The following is a 26424-nucleotide window of genomic DNA, read 5'->3' on the forward strand; positions in this document are numbered from 1 at the left end:
TGCCTAACCCCAAGCGTCGGGGTAAGGTGCCTAACCCCAAGCGTCGGGGTAAGGTGCCTAACCCTAGCAAAAATAAAAAAAGGGGGTCAACAATTTGTGTGCCGACCATTTTCATGTCGACCATTTGTATATGTCTAACATCTGGTGTCTATCTAGTCATTGTCGACCTTTTTCATGTAGATCTATAGTCCGCATATCATCCAGTGGGCACCTATGAAAGTGAGAATCCATTGTGACCCGTGGTGCACCTCAATACGATAGTCCACCAGTTCCACAGCCATAATAGCTTCTTATTGATCCATGCCAACACAAATGGCCACACAACTTGGTGGTTTAGCGTTTTGAAGGCAGCTCAAAATATTTAAATATATTATGTTTATTCTATAAAAGTTTTCATAGCTTGATAGAAATTGAGATACAATTTGGCAAAATGGGGGGAGATGTATAAACAGTGTAAAGAGTGAAGTTGCCCAGAGCAACCAATGAGCTTCACCTGTAATTACTAAATGCTACCTTGAACTTGATTGGTTGCTATGGGCAATTTCTACACTGCTAGATACATCTCCCCCTGTATTCGGCATGGAACTCAGTGGCTTGGTAACACAATGAAGCTATTTTGCGATTGAAATGGTCCCTGCAGTGACCTTTGAAAAAGACAGGAAGTCTGGTGTGCATAGTGTTTATATCATCCCCCACGATCACCACTTGTTATTACATACAGTATGTACAGTCCTGATACATTTCTGAAACACAAATTTATATTTCATTACTTAGGGCTCTATTCATTATGTTAATTATCGGGGTCCGAGCGGACCCCGATAATCAACATTTCAACTTGCAGAGAGCGCCGGAGCAATTCATTATAGCTCCGGCATGGAGACAGCTGATCCAAAAATCAGCTGCCTCCCCAAAACTTTTCACTGCTCCTAAGGGGGGCTGCCGCTGCTGCTGGTCTGGCCTGCCAGGTCCCGGCGCCTGCGCAATGGATCTGGTAGGCGCCGGGACCAGCGCAGGTATGGCGGTAGCACCACGCATGACACTGGTAATAGGAACTGCACTGCTTGCAACCCCTAAAAGCCGTGAAGGGCTGCCTGAAAGGCAGAGCAGCTCTCTGCTAATCGCAGCCCGGACTGGCAGTACCAGGGGGAGAGACTTCCTCCTGGGACTGCCTGTCCTTTGCGTGACTGGCTGGTGGGGCTTCCAATGGGAAGCCACCTCCAGTCACACAGTGTAGCCAGGGCAGTTGCAGACCCTAGGTGAAATCCGCCACTGCTGCAAAGTCTGACTCAGCTGTTCTAGTGTGCCCGTATGAACTAGAGTTCATACAGGCGCAGAAATTCCCTGGCGTCTGGCGGAAGGAGCGAGTTGCTCTCACAGTGAACCTCCGAAAATAATATATGTATATTATGTATATGTATATTATGTAATATGTGTATGGGGACTGCAGGCCATTCCGCCAGAGGAAGGTAAGTAGGTGATATCTGTGAAACTAGTGTATGGGGACTGCAGGCCATTCCACCAGAGGAAGGTAAGTAGGTGATATCTGTGATACTAGTGTATGGGGACTGCAGGGCATTCCACAAGAGGAAGGTAAGTAGGTGATATCTGTGATACTAGTGTATGGGGACTGCAGGCCATTCCACCAGAGGAAGGTAAGTAGGTGATATCTGTGATACTAGTGTATGGGGAACTGCAGGTCATTCCACAAGAGGAAGGTAAGTAGGTGATATCTGTGATACTAGTGTACGGGGACTGCAGGCCATTTCGCCAGAGGAAGGTAAGTTGGTGATATCTGTGATATCTCCTGCTTTACCTTTTTGAAGAAAGTCCCGAAAAACGTAATTTCTACAAAAGCAGATGAAAATTTTCATTTTCACCTGCTTTTGTAGAAATGAAGTGATAATGAACAGACCCCCTAACAGTCCCTTTGCACAGTAACCTGTATTTTAGGATTGGTTGTACTTTGAAGAGAACTAAATTAATAGTTTGGACCATAACCGTGGCCTCTGATACCAGTTAAACATGATGGGTTTTTTACCCCCCTTCCCCCCCAGCCTTTTGACTTGATACATAAGTAATCCAGAAATTAATACAAAATTGAGTTTATTTCAGGAGGTGTAGAGGACAAAAATAATGTTCCCAGCCTACTTAATACTGCTACTTTAGGAGTTCATCATAACTTAATGAAAAAAATGAAAGACTGCAAAAAAGGACAAAATTAGACAGTTAACACCATTAAATAAATAACACAAAAATATACATATGCAAAATTTCAATACAAGTGTGGTCCCCGACTGTGGCCCTTGTTACAGGAGAAGCAATCTTGACAATGGACAGCCTTGATTTCCTGCATTGTAAGGTCCCTGGTATCTGGGATCTCTGTGTATTTCAGATATAAACCTAACACTGAATACAGATACTCCGTCCCAGACAGGGGTATAGGGCAGACATTCTTCACAGCAACTAGAACTCTGCATTCTATTTTCTCAGTGTAGTCTCCATTAGATAGAGGTCCAGTTCACATAATGATAAATATCCGCCATTGCTGAAGGTAAGCAGTCCAGCAATTATCCGTCTTTAAGTTTCAGATCTGGTTTCTTGGGACCAATGGCAGTAAGAGGCCTCTAAGCGTGACCCTCTACTCAAAACCTCCATTTTTGTTCATCATTTTCTAAAGTCAGAAGATGAAGATATCACTGGCACAGATATGCATTACCTCCTCCACGCCCTCCCTCTGCCAACATAGACCCGGACCCGGTGCTGCCACCTACATTCTGGTCTGTATGTTGGTTTGGTGTGTGCACAAAAGACCCTTGTTCTTTGACGCCTCATCACACACAAAGTTAAGGCACCTCATTTTGCTTTTGTTTGTTTTCCCCCGCTGCAGCAAATAAACCCAGATAGCTTTGAGAGCCGCAATCAGGTCCCGCTTCACCCCGTCGCTAACAAAAATATTAATGAACGGATCCAGGGCACTGCTGATACTGGTGAGGGCAAAGGAGATGCGGTACGCCGGGCGGACAAGCTTCTCAATCTCACAGGTGCAGTAGTTGTAGTCACTCACATACGAACGGATAAAGAGAACCACATGGTAAGGGAGGTAACAGATGACAAAGATGGTGGTCATGGTGAGGAGGAGGCCAGTGATCCTCCTCTTATGCTCGGTTTCCAAGGTGGGCGTATTGTGAATAACTCGGATGACAGAGCCGTAGGAGAAGAGAAAGAGTACAAGCGGGATGAGAAAGACCACAAAGATTCGGAAATAATTCAGGTGAGCCATCCACTGCGCCATGGGATACTTCTCATAGCAGAGCTCCACATTTTGGCTAGAGGTGAACAGATCATTTCTGCTCAAGAAATAAGCGTGAGATCCGAGGATCAGCAGCCAAACCACCAAACTAGTCACCAGCGCCTTCCTCATGCTCCGAATGGCTCTTGAACGTAGAGGAAACACTGTGGCGATGAAGCGGTCTGTGGCTATACAACTGAGGAAGGCAATAGTGGTGTACAGATTGGCATTGAAGAAGAAGCCCACAATCTTACAGCAGAGATTACCGAAGACCCAGTCCTCCTTGGCGGTGTAGATTATCCAGATGGGTAGAGTGAAAATGTACATGAGGTCAGAGACGCAGAGGTTGGCCAGATAGACGCCCAAGATGTTCTTCTTCCTGATCAGCTGAACAACAACTCCGGCTGCAGTTAGGTTGCCCAGTAGCCCGACAATGAAGACGCTGCTGTAGATGATGGGGAAGAGGATGGCTTCATATTTGTCTGGAAACGGGCACGACACAGTTTCGTTACACATAGTCGCACTGTAGAGGTCAGTCCAGCAGGGTATCCTAGCAAAGGACATCAAAAACAATCAGATCGGTCCCATTCAGTCACCATTTCTCCACTGCTTGTGGTATTTGTATACAACACACACACACACACACACACACACACACACACACACACACACACACACAGGAACATATGAATCATAGCTTGATGTGAGATAAAATTGTGAGATATATATATCACCAACCAATCAGCTTCTAACTTACATTTTGCAGGCTGTGTTTAAGAAATGATAGTTTGGAGCGGATTGGTTGGTGATATATATTTAACAATTTTATCTCACATCAAGCTTTGATACATATGCCCCTATATACCTTATACTGTCTGCTGATCTGTGGCGGCGTTGAGGATTACAGCACTTTCCTAGCACAAGTGGTAAACACCAGAAAAACTGATGAGGTGGAAAACTACAGATAATGTATGACAGGCTTCTATCAGGCCATTATATGGGGGTCAGACATGATCATATTAATCTCCTGTCACGGCAGCCTCTATAAGCATAGATTAGAATACAAGGTGAAGTCATGTTCTTATTTCATAAATTAGAATTTAGTTAGTTAAGTTAATCAGCTAAAGGAAAATATGGTAACAGCGCTTAGTAAATGTACCCTGTGACAATGACCAGGAGGGAAAGGTACCAATGTCTAACCTGTGCACTGGAGGGCTGAATGTGTGTATGCGGGCGTCCATTGTACTTCACTCATGTTGCTAACAGAGGTGTTAAGTATGCGGTTATACTGTATTTAGCCAAATTAGTACTTCAATTAATTAATTAATCTTTTGGAGTTTATCAAGGGGCTTGGAGTTAAAAAAAAAAAAAAAAAAAGAAACCAGTTTTTTAAAAGTGCAATTTTTAGATAAGTCTGAAATGATCCCATTCCACAGAGATTCCACAACATCTGCGATAAAGTTCTCACAGACACGACACTAAAGGGAGCTCATTGTAATTGTACCACAGTCCCATAGCAGACTCCTCTGCCAGGGACAATACCAGCCAGTCTCTCCAATGGTTTGGTTGCTTTGTCTGAGTGAGAGAATAAATATATGATAGTCTGCTTCATTGAGTCCTAAACGATCCGGAATTTTCCAACCCGAGCATAAAGCCTCTTCAAGTGCCTCATTTCCTCACCCGCTATCAGCTGCTGCGTCCAGGGCCACCACGCAAATATTAAGTCTTGTATTATGGATCTACTGTATTTACAGAGGAACTATGACTGCAGTAGACTCTACTACAATGCAATATATACGTGCATCTCAAACAGAACCATTCCTTATGTAATAGCGTCTACAGAGGCAGGCTGCAGGGTTCAGAGTGGCATTTCTGCTGCTAGATGACAAGGAAGCTAAACTAGCTGGCAATGGCCTAATCCCTGAAAGCTATATAGTGACGCTGACCTTGCCCCTATAGCCAATAAACTTACTGCAGTCCAGGGGGCATAGTTAAAAGTCCCTGACTAATCCTCTAAATTAGATACGAAACAAAGTGTCATTTATGGGATTTACAAAGAGGGACGTTGAAGAGGTGGAACATTAAAAAGCAAAAAATCCAGATTTTCTGGTTCAGTCATATGGAGCAACATCAACGGCAATTTCCTGGATGTGGAATTTTGCGCGATTTGAGCCATATTCTCCTGGTAGTTTTAAGACTTTAGTAGTATGTATAGATTTACAGGTCTAAGTATTAACAATTGCGGTACTGCCACGATTATTTACGGTCCAGTTCGACAGGGATATTTTCATTTTTAATAAAAATATCCCACTAACGTAGAACCGGGAACTCGAGGGACAACGGTTGCGGTAAGACTTCCCTGGGGAAAGCTAACACTGCACATGTGCACAGCGTCAGCTTCCGGGGGCAAGATCGAAACCTCTGTCTCTCTCTGTCCCCTGGAGACCCCATATAGACAAACCGTAGTTTACACCATCTAAAGATGGTGTAAACTACCGGTGCTAAACTTTGCTTTTTGGAGTTTAGTACATAGAGAGTCAGATCGTAGTCTCGATTGATAATAATGGGGACTGCAATCTGAAGTGCTAAATAGGACTTTGTCGAAGATTTAGTTGAAATCTCCTTCATTGTGCCATTAGTACATAGGATCGATACATAAAATTATACAGAAACTGCAGTTTCTGCATAATTTTATGTAAAATTCAGCCTGATACATATACCCCTTAGATACAGCTTTGTGGGTGAATATGGATAAAAGTGGGTAGCAAGTTAAGTTCTGTGTTTGATCACTAAAGGAAAGCAGAATAACTCAATAAAAAAAAGGTTCAATACTTATTTTACTTAATATTTCCCAAAAGTGCCATAGAATATGCTGACACTATATAATTATTTCTAGCTCAGATGGTTAGCTGTGCAAAACACAGATGTTTAAAGTTCCTTATATAGTGTCTGGAACCTTTCAACAAGGAGCTAGCTGTGTGGTGCAACATGTGTGGTGATGGGGGCAGAGGGAATAAAAAACACAGAAGATTTCACCACAAAGGGGCTAAAAGTGTCACTTGTCATTGCAATAATGAGTGTTCAGCCAAGTACAAAACCCCATTCTACCATCACCGAAGAATGGAACCGGGGGGGAGGGTGCAAATTCTTCACCCAAGACCCTGATCACAACGGTGATCTGCTACATATTCCCGATCAAATCAGCTTTTAGCCATGTTGTGCTGTCAGATATTTATTTTATTACTATAGGTTTGTATAACTACAGTCTACCCTGCTCTTTGTAGCCAGTTATTAAATAAGCTCTAATAAATTAGAGGATTAAATGTGTGTTATACCCGAGTAATATGAATAAAAGTTATAGCTTGCTAAGCAAGATCAGTGTCGGACTGGGACATGAAGGGCCCACCGGGAGAATCAAGTGATAGGGGCCCATATTTAGGGGTGAGACCAGCCTCTAAAGCAGGGTGTGGCCAGCCTCCACAGAGGCTTGGCTAACCATTAGACAGTGCATGGACTGGGCTCCTTAAAATTGTATATTTATTCTGCTAGTGCATGCATGATAATGTATCAGATTAATAACTGGAATGCATTGTAGAAAATATACCATAGTCCTGTACAGAATAATGCAACATATGTATAATGTATAGTTCAAGTGCAGTCTTGAACCTAATCACTAGAGGAGGGGGTGGGCCCACAGGCAGTGGGGCCCACCGGGGGATTCCCCTGTACCCCTGTGGGCCAGTCCAACCCCGAGTAAGATAATTTGGGTGCAGTATGAACATGGGTATACGCAGTACATATGTACTTTACATTATAGAGGCTTTAGTCTACCAAACTATGCAGAGCTAGAACAATATAAATCTGTACAGTAATCCCATTAGCCAAATTATCACAAAGTAACACATGCTTGCCTGAGCAATAACTTATGAACAGGAACAATTTCAGATGCAGGAGGACCGTGCGTCCGAGGATAATTTCCGAAGTAAAATTATAATGTAACTATGTGCATGTAGTAGAGTTTCCTTATACTGGCAATCAGTGGCTAGTAAGTAACTTATCATTTTGTGAATGGACAATGCATCTATATTCCACTGAAATGCAGCATAGATTATACTGTACATGTCCATTTGTCACTATGGAATTTGAGACTGTGGGGTCTATTCAGCAATAATTTTTTTGCATAAAAAATGCGGAAACTATGATTTCCGTATTTTATATGTAAATCCCCTATTCAGCAATGGGATAATGGAGAAGATAACGCAATGATCTTCTCCATTAATTCCCTGCTTGCAGAGTACCGCACTGTAGGGATCAGCCATTGATCTCTACAGTGCTTTAACACTTTTTGTTGTTCAGCAAAGCAAAAAGTGTTAAATCACTCGAAAAATATTTACTTTATATAACGCCATCTCAGAATGGCGTTATATGAAGATAATACTTAAATATCCCGAAAACTGCAGGGACAGAGGGAAATTTTCCCATAAGTCCCTGCAGCATCGTGTAACACCGCCCAGTCTCCGTGCCTGCTTTCTGGTGACCGTGGACAGGTTAAGACAAATTAGAGCATGTTAAACCTGTAGAAAGTAATTGACATGTGTATACAGGCTTTATATTAGCCTGTGTACATGTATATATATTTATGTGCGATTATATTTAACATTTATATATAAATGTTAAATATAAAAGCACATAAATATACATGTATACAGACTAATATAAAGCCTGTATACACATGCCAATCACTTTGGACAGGCTGTATTTGCACTTACCCATCTGTGGTCACCTCAAAGCAGGGACGGAGACTGTTCGGAAGCTCATGACTGAGCATGCACAGAAGCAGAAACAGCAGGTATTGTTTTCGGAAACCGATAACAATACCTTCTGTAACATCGCAGGGACAGCGTGTTACCGCAACCGCTGTCCCTGCATAAAATAATGCTGAATAGCAGCCATAAATTTTAAAAATTCATAAAAAACTGTGACGATGTTGCCCAATAATATTCTGGGTAACATCGTAATTTTTGCTGAATAGACCCCTGTCTCTTTAAATTGCTTTAAACTGAAGGTCTGTCTAAATTGCTGTAATAGGCTTCCCTACCACTTCCCCAATTCTAACCACAGCCCAGACATTAACTCTTAAGTTCTAAACTCTTTTAAGTCTCTGCCAGAAGAAAACAAAACACCAAATATCTGTCTGTACCTGGAATCTGTGCAGTGGCTTTCATGTACAATAGGTGGGGACTTCAAACACAGCACATACACCGCAGTACTTATAGTTCTGTGTCTGAAGTGCGTGGGTTTAATGACAACAAATGAAGTCATGGATTGGAAATTACTGAAGGCATTGGGAGCATACTTGTCAACTCTCCCTGATGGTCAGGGAGACTACCTGAAATAGTAGCAGTCTCCCTGACTCCCTGAAGAGTCTAGCAATTTTCCTGATTGCACCTTACCCCCATTATGAAGCTGTTATATATATATATATATATATATATATTTATTAAAAAAAAAAAAGATATATAAATTCAAAATGGATCATAAGTATCATTACCCTGCATTGGTTATAGGGCACAATGATCCCTATCAGTGTGTTTTCCCCAACAAGTAGATCTTATTAACTGCTTTGGGGCTCATTTACATGTAAGTCTGTATTATGACACGCCTCTCATATGTAGCAGCACACGCCCACTTTACCGCCCCGCTCATACGTGTTGCTTTCACAATCTCCCTGAAATGCTCTTTCAAAAGTAGGCAAGTATGATTGGGAGTTTATGTACCCTAAAGGTGGGTACACACTGCACAGATATATCTGCAGATGATAGGTGGCCATACACACTGAACAACCATCATCTGCTGCTGGCCGCAGGTCCCGCTGGCCGGGGGGCATATCCCCCCCCCTCCCCGCGTCCTCTGCTGAATGTAAGTGGGGGGTCGTACACACTGCCTGATGTACAGATATATCTGCCATCGGTTGTGCAGCACAGCCGACGCAATATGTCTGAACGACGTCGTTCACAGAAATATCGCTGCTACACACTGGCCGACGGGCACCAGATATATATATCTGTCAGTGTGTTCCCAGCTAAAGTAGCATATACTCCCATAAATTGTAAGCTTACTCGCCTTGTCCATCTGATAATACCCAGTTTCATTTTAATAAAGTTTGTTTAGAATTGTAAAGCACAACCAACACAATATGCTGGCCGAAAAATAAATTATATATATATATATAATAAAAACACATCTGATGAACGGATGGATAAAAATAATATAGGATAATATTATGGTGGGAAATCAGTAAATATATTAATGCAAAACTACATATAGGCTTCCCTAGACACGTGGCTGGTTGCCTATATTAAGTATAAAATCCTGTGCCCATATTGTCAGCCATACAAGTTCCGCAGAGTGACTCTAAAGTACTAGAATATACCAGTAATAACAGAGTTCTGAGCGGATTTCTAGAAGAAAAATATACTAGACATCTCCTGAAAACATCTGTATCTGGAGGCAGCAGATATTGAAGCTTGGCCTCTGTAGCCAGTGCCGTCTTCAGATAGCATTAGACATTGTAGCCTATGGGCTACAGGTTGCAAAATATTCCAGGAGAGGGATCCATGGGAACTCTCCCCAGCAATGGCCTCTGGCACATGTGCAGTCTGATAACCGACCATTAGTGATCACTTTACTTTTACACATCACAGGGACGGCTCCTGTCCCTAGCTGTGACTATGCACACATCCCTGCGTTACTTCATTTCTTACTGCCGTGATAAGCAGCGATAAGAAATTATGGTCATCTGTACCAAGTCCCGATAATTAAAAAATGTGCCCCTTATTGCGTTGCTAGAGAAAGTATAGTGTCCCATTTACTGCATTAGGTAAGTGAGCTTGGATACAACTAATCATCTTGCTTGCTACAATATATTGAAAGTTTGCCACAAATATAACGACCACCAACACACTCTAGAATACACAAACACTCATTTTAGCAATCTATGGTTAAACCATAGTGACACACACACTTACTTACCTGGTCTTTGCAGGCTGCTTCCAATAGCTCAGATAACTCAGAAGTTACAGTTCCCAGCTCTGCTCTTATACGTGTCTGACTCATCCCAGCCTGACACAAATAACCAAAGGGGGCAGGAGTGATACTAGGGATGTGCAAGGTCTGCCCTATCACATCCTAATATCCCCTCCCTCCCAGGGGCTGGCAGACAATTATTTGACTTTTCTCACTCCACACTTCCTGCCATGGAAAATATATTCTATTGATTAATAGTGTTTTTTATTTTTTGTTAATAAATGCTACAAACTTAGAGGACATTGGGCCTGATTCAGCAAGGATCGCTATTCTGCTAATGCGCACGCGACACAGTTGCTAATATCAGCGGTGATATGCGAATGCATTGCGACCGCAGCCTAACATGAGGACGCCCACTTTTTCTTCATTTCACATCCGTAATACTTAGCGATATAGCGAAACAAATCGGTAACAGAGTAACATCGGACCCATATGCACAAGCCCTGACCTTACTCAGAAATTGCCAACATCCACGCACACTATCAGTGCTATGGCTGCATATGGCCACGCAGCGTATAATTTATGCACGCCCCTGCAACACTCTGGCACCCACCCGTCACCACCCACAAACGGCACTTCCTGTCAATCACTCTGCTATGGGTCTGCATAGCCTCTGCGATCGCAGTCCCTATCGCAATAGCTAGCACGCGCACTGCGATGCATACACAGTACGAAACGATTGGCCGATCGAGCGCGTATTAGCAACTGCGATCCTTGCTGAATCAGGCCCATTGTCCATTCTGTACATTTGCTGAGTAAGGGACGGTAAGGCGCAGGTGGTTCTCACTCACTACTCCAAGAGCAGCGCCTAATCGCTCCTAGCGCAGGGTATTTGTTCCTAGGAGTAAAAACATAGCGCTTTAATTGAAGATACTTTTAAACGCTGACTGTGGCGCTTCCAGCATTCGTTCACTGCGCTCATTAAAAAAAACGCTCTGCAGCTGAAATAAATAAGTACCTAAGTGGCTTGGAGCATCTCAATTGCACCCTGAAGCAGACACAAATATATTATAAATATAAGTGCAGGCTTTCCCCTCCCTCAGTTGCACATGAATTATTCTTTATTTTTGTAAAACGAGGGTTCCTTGCTGTGACCTTTTGGGCACTGCTCCTGCACTTTGCATGTTTCGGATTAAATGGGCGTGTTTTTCACACTTTTAACCAATTATTATTAACTTTACACTTACACCATGGTCAGAGCACACGCAGGTCAGACCCCTCCAGGAGGCTGTTTTAAGACTTTGAGACAGCCATTTTAGTCATACTTTCAGCCTACACGTCATGCACTTACTGTACTTGTGCTATGACTACACGCCCACTTCCTGCGCATGCACGCCCATTCCAGCCCACTTCCTGTCCCCCTCGTCGTACACAACAGTGATTCAAACTAGAGACTCGGAATAATGAGAAGACACTTAAACGAAGATAAATAAATATATATCAACTTATGAAATCCATAGCAAATGGTTTGAATAGGCCACGTGTCCACATTCCCGGGGGGCCGGGAAAACTTTTGCCTAATTTCAGAGGAGTATACACAGAAGCACATCACAACGCTCGGAACTGAATCTCCCCTTGGAGTTTTACCCAATAGCTCCACCTTCACCACTGCCAGGTGTTGAGGAATTTTGAAATACCTTATATAAAACAACAAAGTATCATCATCATAATGATAATATTATTCTTCTTCTTTCGCCCTGCCCTGTAGCTTTTCATGAACATTTCAGTCATCTATACTAATATTATAAGAACGTTGTGTCTGTTTGTTTGTTCCAAGTTGGTGCAAAAACTACTGAACCGATTTTAATGAAAACTGCACCAATTTGTAGTGGAACCCCAAGAAATAAAGCAGAGCAATAACAAAACTTATTGACATCATCAATGCAAGAGATAGGTGTGGCACAATGCGCGCGGGCAGTAACGGGTGCAGGGAAAGTGCTTTGGGCCTGCGTTCACTTGAATAGGATAGACTACATAGTCTGTGCACAGGGCACACAGTGACATTGGTGTGAGTGGTGGATGAATAGGATAGGCTACATAGTCTGTGCACAGGGCACACAGTGACATTGGTGTGAGTGGTGGGTGAATAGAATAGGCTACATAGTCTGTGCCAGGGCACACAGTGACATTGGTGTGAGTGGTGGGTGAATAGGATAGACTACATAGCAGTCTGTGCACAGGGCACACAGTGACACAGGTGTGAGTGGTGGGTGAATAGGATAGACTACATAGCAGTCTGTGCACAGGGCACACAGTGACAGGTGTGAGTGGTGGGTGAATAGGAGAGGGTACATAGTCTGTGCACAGGGCACACAGTGACATTGGTGTGAGTGGTAGGTTAATAGGACAGGCTACATAGCAGTCTGTGCACAGGGCACACAGTGACATTGGTGTGAGTGGTAGGTTAATAGGACAGACTACATAGCAGTCTGTGCACAGGGCACACAGTGACATTGGTCTGAGTGGTGGGTGAATAGGACAGGCTACATAGCAGTCTGTGCACAGGGCACACAGTGACATTGGTGTGAGTGGTGGGTGAATAGGACAGGCTACATAGCAGTCTGTGCACAGGGCACACAGTGACATTGGTGTGAGTGGTGGGTGAATAGGACAGGCTACATAGCAGTCTCTGCACAGGGCACACAGTGACATTGGTATGAGTGGTGGGTGAAGGCGCTGCTGCCACCAGTCTGTATAGTGGCGACGATCTCGTGAGCCCCTCCCTCAATATGGCCCCTATGCAAAACAATACAACTAAAACACCTCAAATTTTTTATAAAAAGTTGGCAGAAGCGATTTCATCATGGGCGAAGCAACAGCTAGTTATCCATAACGTTATATCTATAACACTATAGATGTAATGCTTCCATATACACACACCTTTGATTTCTTCTGTATAAGCCTGTATAAGCATGTAATGCATCGCCACCTCACACATTTCTTGTGCTAAACTCACATGCCAACGCCACCAGCATGCTTTCCTAGGAGTCACGGCCAGGATAACTAATGTCATACATGCCTACCCTCCCGGTTTCCGCGGGAGGCTCCCAATTTTTCGGGTAACCCCCCGCACCCCGGAAGGGTAGGCATTTCTCCCGCATTCTGCCCACTTCCTAGTGAAGTGGGCAGAATGAGAATACCAGCGGCGATCGTGGGTCTCCGTGTAGGGGGCGGGGCTTAAAACGTGATTCTTCATGGATCACATCATTTGGCCCCGCCCCCTATGCAAATTCTAGCCAATCTCGGCAATTTTACTACGAGGGGGCAGGGCTTAATGACGCGAATCGTCAGGCCCCACCCCCATCGTCCCCCTCCTGCTTCTCTTACCCGGGCTTCTCCTGGGAAGAGATTTACAAAAGTAGGCAACTCTGCTAATTTGTTCTATACTTATTGAGGTAGAAGCAGCGACTGGTCATGTATATCAGGTCCTTCCTGACCAAACAATGTAGGCCTGTGGAGACAGACGTTGATTGCTAGCCTTTGTCCCACATATATGATTACTGCAGCTAGTTAACACATTACCCCTTCGCAAACATCTGCCATATTAGCACAATGCAGGAAGTGGCTGCACATTGCAGCCCCCCACAGAGAACTATCATTATTATTGCTGTCCTTTTATTTATACAGCACCAACATATTCCACAGCGCTGTACAATACAATACAGACTTGGGCTGTGTGGGCAGTTAGCTCATTCACAATTACCTCACAACTTTACACCTCTTTACTTTTACCCGCTTCTTTATTCTGTACAAGCCAGACGGATGTCTTCGCTCTCCACTTCAATGTAATAATAAGAATAAATAATCAACAACAACTGAATACGGTCCTCTGGCTGGGCCAGGGTCTGCGCATCTTAACTCAACTCAGTTAATGGTGCACACACACGGTCAGATTTTATCAGATCTGAACGATAATGATTTTTAAAATCGTTCGATCGTTCATATCTGGAAGAAAACCTGACATGTGAGATGACAGCTGATGTGTTTGCAGTCAGATTTGGACAATGCCATTCATTTTAATACAGTCTAAAATCGTTCAATCATTCAAATCGTTGGTAAAATCGTTCATCTGACATATAAGTCTAGTATATGACGGATTTTTTTCTTGTCTGGATACATATTTATCTTTGTATCACTGCATTACTTTCTATAGCTGAAGTAACCGGCGTTGCCTGGGTTCAAATCTTCCAAGTTATTAAGTGTTATTATATGATGTCGTCCAAATCCACCCAGTGGAAGGCCCAGAACAGGCTCCCTGGGTGAAAGTTCTGCCCAGCGTACACCAGTGAGAGGTCCGACCGGGACCCTAACCCCACTATAATCTGGCCAGGATCGAACTGGACAATCTCACGTTGGTTTTATCCCAATCGGTGCAAGGGTGTCCAAATGCATAACCGGACAGACAATCAAACAAATACATTTTACATTTCAGAGGTTGTGTAAAAAACAAAAAACAAACCTACATAAAAAAAAAAAAACCTCAGTAGTTGCCAATACACGGATTTACCTAAGCAGTGTCCAACATAACCATTTTGGTTAGCGCCAACAGATTATGCTGGCGGTATATAAATAAATGTTAATAGTAGCCAAGAAAATCGGGGGCTTATTAGTGCATTCATAAGGATTGACCTCTGATAAATTAAGCAAACGGACACCACTTTGAGTACTGGATATATACGGCCCTGTCTTGATATTATTAGGGATATACTGGATCATTTATTTTATCATCTATGTATGTTCAGAAAGCAGAGACGTGAGGGTTTAATGCATTGAATAGTGTGACACTTTCTGCTATTACTATCCCGGACAACATCATTATGTAATGTACAACAGCAACACATCAATATGGCGGCTCTTGTAAAAGCGAGGGAATAACGCTGATCACCATGTATTATTTCTCCTGCTCTAGATTCATCACTACGGATGCAAAGACATGACTTAGTTATGGATAGACAGATCTAAGTAAGGACAGGGGGTTTATCAACTAACCCAGCAGCTTTTTCATGCTTTTACCTCAGATCGATTATACGGATGTGGATAATGATTTGTTTTTTATCTTTGAACTCTAATGACGAATAAACAGAATTTTAGAATCAGCCAGCTGATAAATATATTCAAGTCAGGTAACTACTATTCTAATAAAACATTATTGAAGGTTGTGGTGCATGGGTTTGTCCATATAGTCCATAAAATTTTATGTCAGCCATTGAGAGTAAGTAGACCATTAAGGCTGTTATTTTCTTAATATTTTATTATATATGAGGTTTTTATGTAGTGTATTTTATTCAACAGCTGCTGTTTGCTCTGTCCGAGTTACTTAGCACCTACTGTAGGGAGGTTCTCCCTTGTTTTTTCTGGTATACGCTGGCAGATCCTATACATCAGCTGGGCAGCTTTTCCGCCAGCCCAGGCAAAGGTCTGATCTGCAATCTTGGTCAGGAGGCTTATCAGTACACACGCACATAGATCAGACACAGCCACCAGCCAGGTACCTGGAGTGCAGACTGTACGAGCAAATGCTGAGATTTCTCACACAGCGACATGCCATACGGATAAAGTGTTTCCATAGCTTCTTACATCGGGGTAAACCGTGTACACAGCTTTGCACAATGTAAATACAGATATCTATAATAAACACATCACGCTGTTAGTGACAGAGAGAAAACACAGCCTGAAAGTAGCGATAAACTATTGGGCCGCTCGCTGAAAGGCGAGATGTGGTTCTAACATGGCTGCTACAATAACATCCATTATGTACATTTATACAGAGCTTATTACAGGTTTGCATATCAGGAAGAGTTAAATTAATACAGTGTCACCAAGAGCTTGCAATCTAGTGATTCTAGAAGCAAGATGGACGAGGGGAGACTACATATCTATTATTGCACACTAAGGGGTATATTTACTAAAGTGAGAGTTTTTAGAAGTGGAGATGTTGCCCATAGCAACCAATCAGATTCTAGCTATTATCTCCTAGAAGGTGAGTGTTAAATGTTAAGTAGAATCTAATTGGTTGCCATCACCTTCTAGAAGATAATAGCTAGAATCTGATTGGTTGCTATGAACAACATCTCCACTTCTAAAAACTCTCACTTTAGTAAATATACCCCTTAGAAACAATAAAAATATTCTGATAAGAAATAGTATGACACTAGCCATACCAAAAGGTATTTGTGAGGCATGATATTGTCAGAGTTGCCGACTTGTAGTACCCTCGTTCCGGGAGGGAGCTGTCGGGCATCCTCAGTAGGGGGGCGTGTCCCATCAAATGGGGGCGTGACCCATACCTTGACTTGTCAATGGGGGCGGGGCATGGACGTGACAACACGATCGCGTCATCGCGGCCCCGCTTCCTCTTCACAATGCCAAGATAAATGGCAGTGTGAAGCAGGAGGCAGGGCCATGATGACACCAATCGCGTCATCGGGCCCCCCGCTGCCGGGGATAATACTGTATTCGCGGGGGGAGCCAGATGGATCGCCGGGGACCGGGAGACTTACCTACCTTTCCGGGGGGCCGGGAGCGGCACCCGATTTTCGGGAGGCTCCCGACCAAATCAGGAGGGTAGGTAAGTATGGATATTGTCAATACTCCAGTTTGATATAGTCAGTATTAAACTTGTGGTTTTGGTTAAAATAGAAGCAGCCCATAATCCTATTACCATGTTTGTATGCAGTGGGGTCAGTTCATCCCAGACGCCCAGAGGCAAGTTATAATTTGATGCCCTATTTAACCCTATTCAGTATTCTATGTATTATAGAAAATGTACGGCTTATCATTAAGTTTTTTATTGCCAGTCTCTAAACCAATCAAGTTAATTGTGTGAAGAACACAGCTGGTTTCAGTGTAAAATGGAATTATCTGCAGTGTAGCTGGGAAAGATCAGAAGATGTGGGGTCCCCCCTCCATATTGTTCTCCTGACAAGCTGATGTTTCATGGTCATTGTGGCACTCTGACACCTCTCCACCTCCCTGATCGCTCCATTGTCTGGGACTGCCTGCAATTATATCATTGTGTATTCGGACTTTTGTGACAGAAACCCCCATGGCTACAGTTTTCTTTCTTGCTTTAGTCTGCACTGAAGGACTTTGGAGGCTTTCTGTACAGAGTAAAATCTCTGAGGTAGAAGTGATGAGTGAATGGTGGGGGAGAGGAATGAACATGCATTAATGGCTGCCAGCTGTTTGGGAACACTATGCTGATGCTTGCGCAGTTGACCGTTTTTTTTGTACTCCACATGAGTCTGTCGCACCGCAAATGCATCACGATGATTTACTGATGACGATCGTAATGAGTATTTGTACGCAGTGTTATTTTGTGCGTTTAAGAGAAGCAACGAGGGGGGCGGGGGGCAAGTCAAACACGGGCTCTCCACTACTACACTATATATCAGCACTTCTATTATACGTCACCACTCCTACACTATATCGCCCAACTACTATACACCGAACAGCCATAACATTAGAACCACTGACAGGTGAAGTGAACATTGTTCATTATCTCTACATGGGCACCTGCCAAGGGGTGGGGTATATTAGGCAGCAAGTGTTAGACGCAGGAAAAATGGGGAAGGATCTGAGCAACTTTGACAAGGGCTATGTTGCGATTGGTAGACGACTGGGTTAGAGCATCTTAAAAAACAGCAAGTCTTGTTGGGTGTTCCCGGTATGTAGTGGTTAGTACCTACCAAAAGTGGTCCAAGTACACCTGGTGAACCAGTGACAGGGTCCTGGGTGCCCAAGGCTCATTGGTTTCTTTGGGAGGATACAATGCCGTCAGATATATGGAGCTCCGAGAATGTGCGTTTGGCCCCGCAGCTAATGCCATCTGAAAATGGGCTATACTTCGTAAAATGTGTAAACAGTGTAGGCGCAAGGGTCTAGCGCAGGAGTGAAGAGACCACTGATGCGGTTTCTTCATTCTGAGCACATCTCAGGGATGGGCTCCTTTCAGTGCCCAGGTCCCTGCATGTGCGAAACGAATTAACACCTCTTGCAATGAGATTTTGGATGCTAATATCACATCCAGATTGCATTGCAAATGTGACTATTAATAAATGGGCCCCATAGTGAAAGGAGGAGTAGTAGCGGTGTTCATACATAGTAGTAGCGGCGTTCATACATAGTAGTAGCGGTGTTCATACATAGTAGTAGCGGTGAGTAGAGTAGTAGTTGTAGTGGCACAAATCTCTCTCCCCCTTTGTGTACTGCAGTTGCAGGAGCAGTCAGTCAGTCAGTCAGTCAGTCAGTCAGTCAGTCAGTCAGTCAGTCAGTCAGTCAGTCAGTCACCACAGCAGGAGCCATGACTCAGGTCATCCTATGCTTCCTAAAGTCAGTTATTCCAGATCACAGAATGGGGATGGGCAGGCAGTCTGGGAAAAGCAACTTACAGATAATGAGTGGAGTCTCTGCCTCCCCTGTTACTGTGCAGGCATCTCACCTTACCTAATAAAGAAAGAGAGAGATAATAAAGTGGGCGCTAATCAATATCTAATCAACAATTTGTGGTTCTGATTAATACAACCTGCCACTAGAGCTGCCCCCACACAGGCAAATCTGGGAAGTTACCAAAAATAATACAGTACTACTAAATATAAAAATAATGGGAGCGCTGGTAATTGGCTGCTGGTTTAAAAAATAGATTTATTCCATATAAAACAATCGAATATACATTATATCAATCCAATCATTGTAATACAGGTGGAATGATTAATAAGGCTAATTGCCACAAATTAAAGCACGGATCCAGCTTACCTATTTAAAAATATATAACGGACAGACATATAAAAAATACCAATATATATCATAAACAATTGGGATATGCCGACCACTTTTTCATAGATCTATAGGCATCAATTCGGTCAGGTTATGGTAGCGCAGTATGAAGTAGAAGTTTAGTAGTAGTCAGCAGATATGTATTAATAGTTGTTAGTATAGGTAACCATTCACTGCCAATTAGTATGTAAGTTAATGGTAACGTTCAGTCACAATTTGGTTAGCAAATGAGAAAAAGCAGCTTATATTGTGCAGATGGGAAAGTACTCCTGCTGCTGTATATTACATTACCATCAGGGGCTGGCTGGCAACTTTTAGTCTGGGGGGCACATGCAATCAAGTGGCCCGGGCGGGTGGCGCAGACTGAGGCCTGGCACCGTAGATGCAGATGGAGGGCCGCGCCCCGGGTCGGTCCGCCCCCATAACATCCGGGTCGGTCCGGGCCCCATAGCATCCGCAGTTACTGCACCTACAGTAGTTACGCCACTGCACACATATACAGTAGCACACATACAGTAGCACACATATACAGTAGCACACATACATACAGTTACACACATACATACAGTTACACACATACAGACACTTATTCACATTCACACACATTCATACAGTAACACACTAACACACACCTAGTCACAAATTAATACACACACAGTCACATACACATTTATTCACTGTCACACACTAAGACACACATACATACAGTAATACACTAATACACACCTACAGTAGTTACGCCACTGCACACATATACAGTAGCACACAGTCACATACATACAGTTACACACAGACACTTATTCACATTCACACACTAATACACACATTCATACAGTAACACACTAATACACACCTAGTCACAAATTAATACACACAGTCACATATACACATTTATTCACTGTCACACACTAATACACACATACATACAGTAATACACTAATACACACCTACAGTAACACACACCTAGTCACAAATTAATACACACAGTCACATACAGTTACACACATACATATACACATTTATTCACTGTCACACACTAATGCACACATACAATCACACACTAATACACACATACATACAGTCACACACTAATACACACCTAGTCATAGATGAATACACACACAGTCCACATATAATCACATACACACACACACACACTCATAAATATAGTCAGACACACATAGTCACAGACATACATACACACACTTATACAGACATACACACAGTCACACACAAACACACTTAATATAAACACATACACAGACATATATACACAGTCAAACACATACATACAGTTACAGAGACACATATATATATATATATATATACATACATATATATATATATTAGGGATGTGCAGGCTCGGATAGGTTCGAGTTTGCACGTGGAGTTCGGATTTTTCCCTCCAAAAAAACGGAACTCAGAACGAGGCAAAACGTCATCTTACATGGACGAACATCATCATTCCTGGACAAAAGTCCAGGAATGATGATGTTCGTCCATGTAAGATGACGTTTTGCCTCTTTCTGAGTTCCGTTTTTTTGGAGGGAAAAATCCGAACTCCACGTGCAAACTCGAACCTATCCGAGCCTGCACATCCCTAATATATACACACACACACAGATACGTACATACTGTATATACACATATATACACACAGATACATGCACAGATAGATACATACAGTTACAAAGACACATACATACACACAGATACATACACACAGTTAAGAGACATATATACACACACACACATATATATATATATATATATATATATATATATATATATATATATATACACACACACACATACATACACACACATATACATACACACACAGATACATACATACTGTATATATACACAGATACATGCATATATAGACACATATATACACACAGATACGTCATAAACAGATAGATACATACAGTTACAGAGACATACACACAAATGCATAGTTAGAGACACATACATACACACAGATAGATACATACATACATATACAGCCAGGCAGGGTACAGTATACTCACTGTTTACAGCCTCTGTCTCCTCCATCCCCTCTCTTCCATGCTGTTACTGCAGGCCTGGCACTGACTGCCGTGTAGCTCCGCCCCCTGTACCGACTCCGCCTCCCTGTCAGTATCCTTCGAACTGCACTGCACTGTGACACTGTCACTGACTGCAGCTGCAATTAATGGCCTGGGGACCGCTGCGTGAGAACGGAGAACAGGAGGCGGGGCAAGAGGTAGGATGTCCAATGGCGCAGAGAGGACCAGCCCCAGCCGACGGCCTGCTATGTATATGCAGAGCATGGCTGCGGGCGGCCCTGGGTCACTAAAATGTTACCGGCCCGGAGGGCATATGGCACCCTGCCCTCAGCCCAGCCCGCCCCTGATTACCATCCATTACTGTGGGAATATAACGAGGTGAAGCTGACCTCTACCCCAATCCAGGGGGAGGAAATTAGACAATACTAGCCAAATGTGAAAGTCAGTGTTGGACACGGTGTGTCAGTTGTAATAGCGCTGTACATCGAGCGGTCCAGAGGTACTTGTAACCTCAGGCAGAGGGACCTCTACTGCAGAATCATGGCACTCTTTACCACTGGCTGTGTATTAGTCGCTGGGACACGCTGAGACACGCTGACTACCTCGCGCTCCGCTACTTCCGGTATCGGGCCTGCAACTTCCGGTTTGCGTTCCACAAGTCAACTGACGCGTTTCTCCGCCCTATGACACGGCGGTTTCATCAGAAGATAATTTCTCACCTTATCTCACCATACCTCCTTACTTTAACCGCCCTGGTAAATACATAATGAAGATGTATAATACGTGTAGCTGAAAATAAAATAGTTTTGGGTGGAATCACTATTTCTGTGTGAGATTGTCTGGCATAACCTGCCTAACCCTCAATATGCAGGTCCAACCATATAAATACTATGGGCTCTATTTACTACAATCCGCATTTAGAATGCAGATTATAGTGTGATATTTCCGACATTGCGAATTCAGGAAATATCACAGGGATTTATTAAAAAACCCTTGCAGGGACAGGACTTGCTATAAAGCTCTGTCCCTGAGAAACCCCTGCGCAGCCTTATGTATTTTTCGGAAAAGATACAGTCACAAGGTGCTGCACATGCACTGACCGGCTGCCGCTACACTCCCCGCGCGATCGCCCCCACACCCCCCTGCGACCCTCCCCCCCTCAACTTCACTTACCTCTGGTCATCGCTGTTCCGGTGATGTCCTCTCTCCAGTCAGCTGGGCTCCCATCCTGCACTGTGACCCAGTCAGCTGTTCTATACAGAATCAGTGCAGGATGGGAGACCAGCTGACCGGAGCCCCGGAGGACATCACCGGAGCACCGATCACAAGCCCTGGACTCCGATAACTATTTTTTTATTTTTACTTATTATTATTTTTTTTTTCCTTTAGCACTAATCAGTTTGAGGTCTGTTTAGACCACACAGTCAGTGGTGTATCTATACTGGGTGCAGTGTGTGCAGGGCACACGGTCCCCCGAGTCCAGGGGAGCCCCGCACCGAACACTCTGCACCCATATTATTTGAAACTTACCTGTCCGTGGTCCCGTGGTGGGTGTCAGCGCTGCTCAGAATACCGGAAAATGTCCGCCGTGGCCATTTTCCGGTGTTCTGCGAATGCGCAGTAGACTCCAGGCACTAGAGTGTGCCCAGAGTTTACTGTGCATGCACAGAATGCCGGAAAATGGCCGCCGCAGCCATTTTTCCAGTGTTCTGCGCATGCGCAGTAGACTCCGGGCACACTCTAGTACCCGGAGTCTACTACTGCTCCGGTGACTGGCCAGCCGCGTCAGTCGGCTGCCGGCCACCGGGAAGAGAGGAGAGGGCACCGCACGGGGAATGCACACGGGCCCCCTCCTCTCTTAAGACGCCCCTGCACACATCTGATCACTGGGGCCCGGCTTTGCTCTGCCTGTTACAGCAGAGCAGGAGTTGGGGAACCGGGTGAGACCCTGGATAACGCCATCTCCAGGTGGCGTTATTATCATAGGGCTTCCACCGGTATTTTTTCACATTTTATTTTTAATAAATCTCAGGCAGATCACATTTCCCATTACAATTATGGGAAATGCGATTTGTTTACGAAAAATAAGTGATAATTAGGGCTTGGAGTAGAATTTTACGAATTCTACTCCAATTGCCCTTTAGTAAATTTAGGTGCCCTTTATCCCTCTGACCCCAGGAAGTTGTGCCACTGCTGCATTATCATCTGAATAACTGCAACACCTTCCGGATATGGCCTAGTCAATGGACGGATACAGAATCTGTATTATCCATATATTTATTAGAGATGAACGGGTCCGGTTCTCCAAACTTCCAGATCCGAGGTGAGAACTGAGCTAGGCTCTGGTTTTCCCGCGTGACTCGGATCTAGAAAGGAGGCAAAACGTCATCCTCCTGCTGTCAGATTCTGCCGGGTTTTGGATTCTATAAAAGGTCCCGGTGATCGGCGCCATTTTCACTCCGGGTGCGGAAGGTGAACTGGACAGACGTGTTGCTGTCACTGTCTGTGTCAGTGTGTTGACCAACTTGTCCTGTCGGAGTCTGGGGCTGAAGGCTACTGCTGTGTTGCCCATAAAGGGGCTGCAGTATATAAAGGGGGCCTTCCACACTCGGCAGGGGTGCTCAGTTGTCCATCAAAAAGGGGGTGCTGCCTTTGTTGTTCATAAATGGGTTGCTGCCACATTCAGGGGTGCTCTTCCCCAGTGTGAAAAAAATAAAAGTGAAATTAAATTAATAATATCAATATCAATCCACAAATGTGTGCGGTAACAACTTAGCTGCGCTATTATTGTTTGGCGACACTGCCGGCCAGACCGCAGTTTATCGTCAACGTATTGTGACACTAAGTCGTAGCGCCGTGTGTTATTCTTATTCATAAATAATTAATCTTGTGACACTAAGTGGTAGCGCAGTCTAATATTCAACTTTTCACTTCTCTCCTCAATTGTGAATAAATGATTACTCTACACGCCGACAAGACCACAATAAAGTGTTAAATAACATGCGTTATATATAAAACATAATGACATCACTGTAAGTGGTAGCGCAGTGTGTTATTCTTTTCTTATTCATAAATAATCTTGTGACACTAAGTGGGACCGCAGTGTAATATTCACAATTTTACAATTTAACAACACAAAATTAGCAATAAAAAATGCAGCTTTTCACTTCTTTTCTCAACCGTGAATAAATGATTAGTGTACACGCCGACCACAACAGAGTGCTAAATAATGTGCGTAATATATATATAAAACATAAATGACATCAAACACCTCAACTGAGAAGATTCACAAACATTTTCAAAAGGTGAAATTAAAGGATATGGTTTAAAAAAGGAATAAAGCTGCATATACTGCTTTCTCTGATATAGTGTCCCTACCCATGGCCCCTCTACCCGAATGTCAGCGAGTCAGAGGGGCAACTCCATGCAACCATACTCCAGAGTGCAGCTGCTCCTCCTGTAGCCCAGGTCAAAAGATGTTTAGGGGTTGTTGTGATATGGATACGAATGGAGCTCACATCCACTAAAAAGTGGCAATGAATCCCCAATCTAACAGGGAGTGCAGCTGTAACTTATACACAACACAGGATTTGATGACGATATAGTCTTGGGTGCTAGTATAATCTGGGGTGATGGTATAGGCTGGGGTAACCAGCCTATAGACCAGCATAGACGTTATGGCATCAGTGATCCGCTGTTCAACTAGGTGACTGTTGCTCCCCCTTGCAAAGGACTAACAGTCAATTGTTTTTTAAAGTACTACTAGTTAGTCTTCCTGGTCCCCTTCTGGGATGAAAGTCCACTCCCGGCAGCAGCAGGCATAGCGCTCAAGGATTCTTCTGGGGCAAGGACTGATGAGAATGAGTAAAATATTTTTTGTAAATGCCTCCCCTTCCCTCATAAATTTGCTTCGGAATAAAAAAAATTCAATAAAATTTACTACTAATCAATCTTCCTTTCCCTGCCTTCAACTACATACATACCCCAACTCCTTCAGGACTCTTGAATAATGAAAACATTTGTTTCCTGATATGCCATGTTGGAAGTTGAACAGCAACTGCAATCTTTGACATGCGGCTGCTGAATGCCAAAAATGTCCAGAAGTGTTTATGGCCACAGTCATAAACATCTCCTGCATGCCCCTTTAATTTAAAAAAAATATTCTGAACCACCAAATTGATTTTGTGGGCAAATCATGGGACATATTGTTCACCGATGCTCTCCCCTCCTCCCTCATAAATTTGCTTCGGAATCAAAAAACAAAAATTAATTTACTACCAAATCAACCCTTCCTGTCCCTGCCTTCAACTACATACCATATTCCAACTCCCTCAGGCCTCTTGATTAATGAAAACACATGTTTCCTAATGTGCCATGTTGAAAGTTGAACTGCCACGTATTTGTGCCGCCCACTACTGCAGCTTAGCTTAGTCAGCCAGCTAGCTTGGTGCAAATTTTGGGCCTAAACCAGATTAAAACAATATTGTGAGCTGTGAGGTGGTCAAAATTGACTGGAAACAAGTGGAAATTAAGGTTATTGAGGTTAATAATACTGTAGGGGAAAAAAAAAAAAAATAATAAATCAAATTTTAGTGGTTTTTATACATTTTTTAAAAAACATACAGATCCAAAACCAAAACACGCAAGGGGTGGTTTTGGCAAAACCAAATACAGATCCAAAACGCAAAGATACAGATCCAAAACCAAAACACGGGGGTCAGTGCACATGCCTAATATTTATCAACTAGCTGGGATACCCGGCGTTGCCCAGGTTGAAGACTGGACCCTGAAGTACACTTGCAGCCTTTGTTTACATTTTCCTCACCTATAACCCCATTCCATTGATCCTGAAAAAGAACTCACTGTTTGCCAAAATGCATGCAAACAGTGCCGTAACTACCATGGGTGCGGCTACTATGTTAATTTGGTGCTGGCCCGCTGATTACAGCTGGCACACTGACAGGCAGTCATGGAGAGACAGTGCCGCCGGTCGCGAGGCAATCGAGCGCGTGGACTGGCAGCCAATCAGTAGCGGCGGCTCCCGATTGGCTCGCAACAGGTGCCAGATTCAAATTGCTGTCCATGTCTGCCGATGCGCCAGCTGTAATTAGCTGGCGGCCCGGTCCCAATTCCACACCTGCTTGTGGCACACAGGGGGAGGCAAGTTGCAAGGGGAGGAATAATGTGTAAGAGGCACTACTATTGTGTGGAAAAATGCATTCT

The 26424-nt window shown here is 43.6% G+C and overlaps 1 protein-coding gene across 12 annotated transcripts in view; it reads right to left on the reverse strand.

The window, feature by feature from the left end:
- The window catches only part of LOC148501669 (G protein-coupled receptor 4-like), an 84105-nt gene that overhangs the window by 15002 nt on the left and 42679 nt on the right, over positions 1-26424 (reverse strand). For 4 of the 12 annotated variants that reach the window (XM_088450124.1, XM_088450126.1, XM_088450127.1 and 1 more), the window contains 2 exons: positions 15868-16000; positions 2087-3839 (listed from right to left, as the gene is read on the reverse strand). The exons of 2 other annotated variants lie outside the window; for them this stretch is intronic. In XM_088450124.1, the coding sequence (XP_088306250.1) occupies positions 2768-3839; positions 15868-16000 (1205 nt within the window). In that variant the 3' untranslated portion in view covers positions 2087-2767. Of the gene's footprint in view, positions 1-2086; positions 3840-10321; positions 10407-15867; positions 16001-18765; positions 18821-26424 lie in introns of those variants that run through there. 6 more of the 12 variants (XM_088450130.1, XM_088450129.1, XM_088450131.1 and 3 more) reach the window with 5 other exon arrangements.

The sequence above is a fragment of the Taudactylus pleione genome, unplaced genomic scaffold (assembly GCF_031769625.1).
Source record: "Taudactylus pleione unplaced genomic scaffold, aTauple2 ptg000507l, whole genome shotgun sequence".
Lineage (NCBI taxonomy): Eukaryota > Metazoa > Chordata > Amphibia > Anura > Myobatrachidae > Taudactylus > Taudactylus pleione.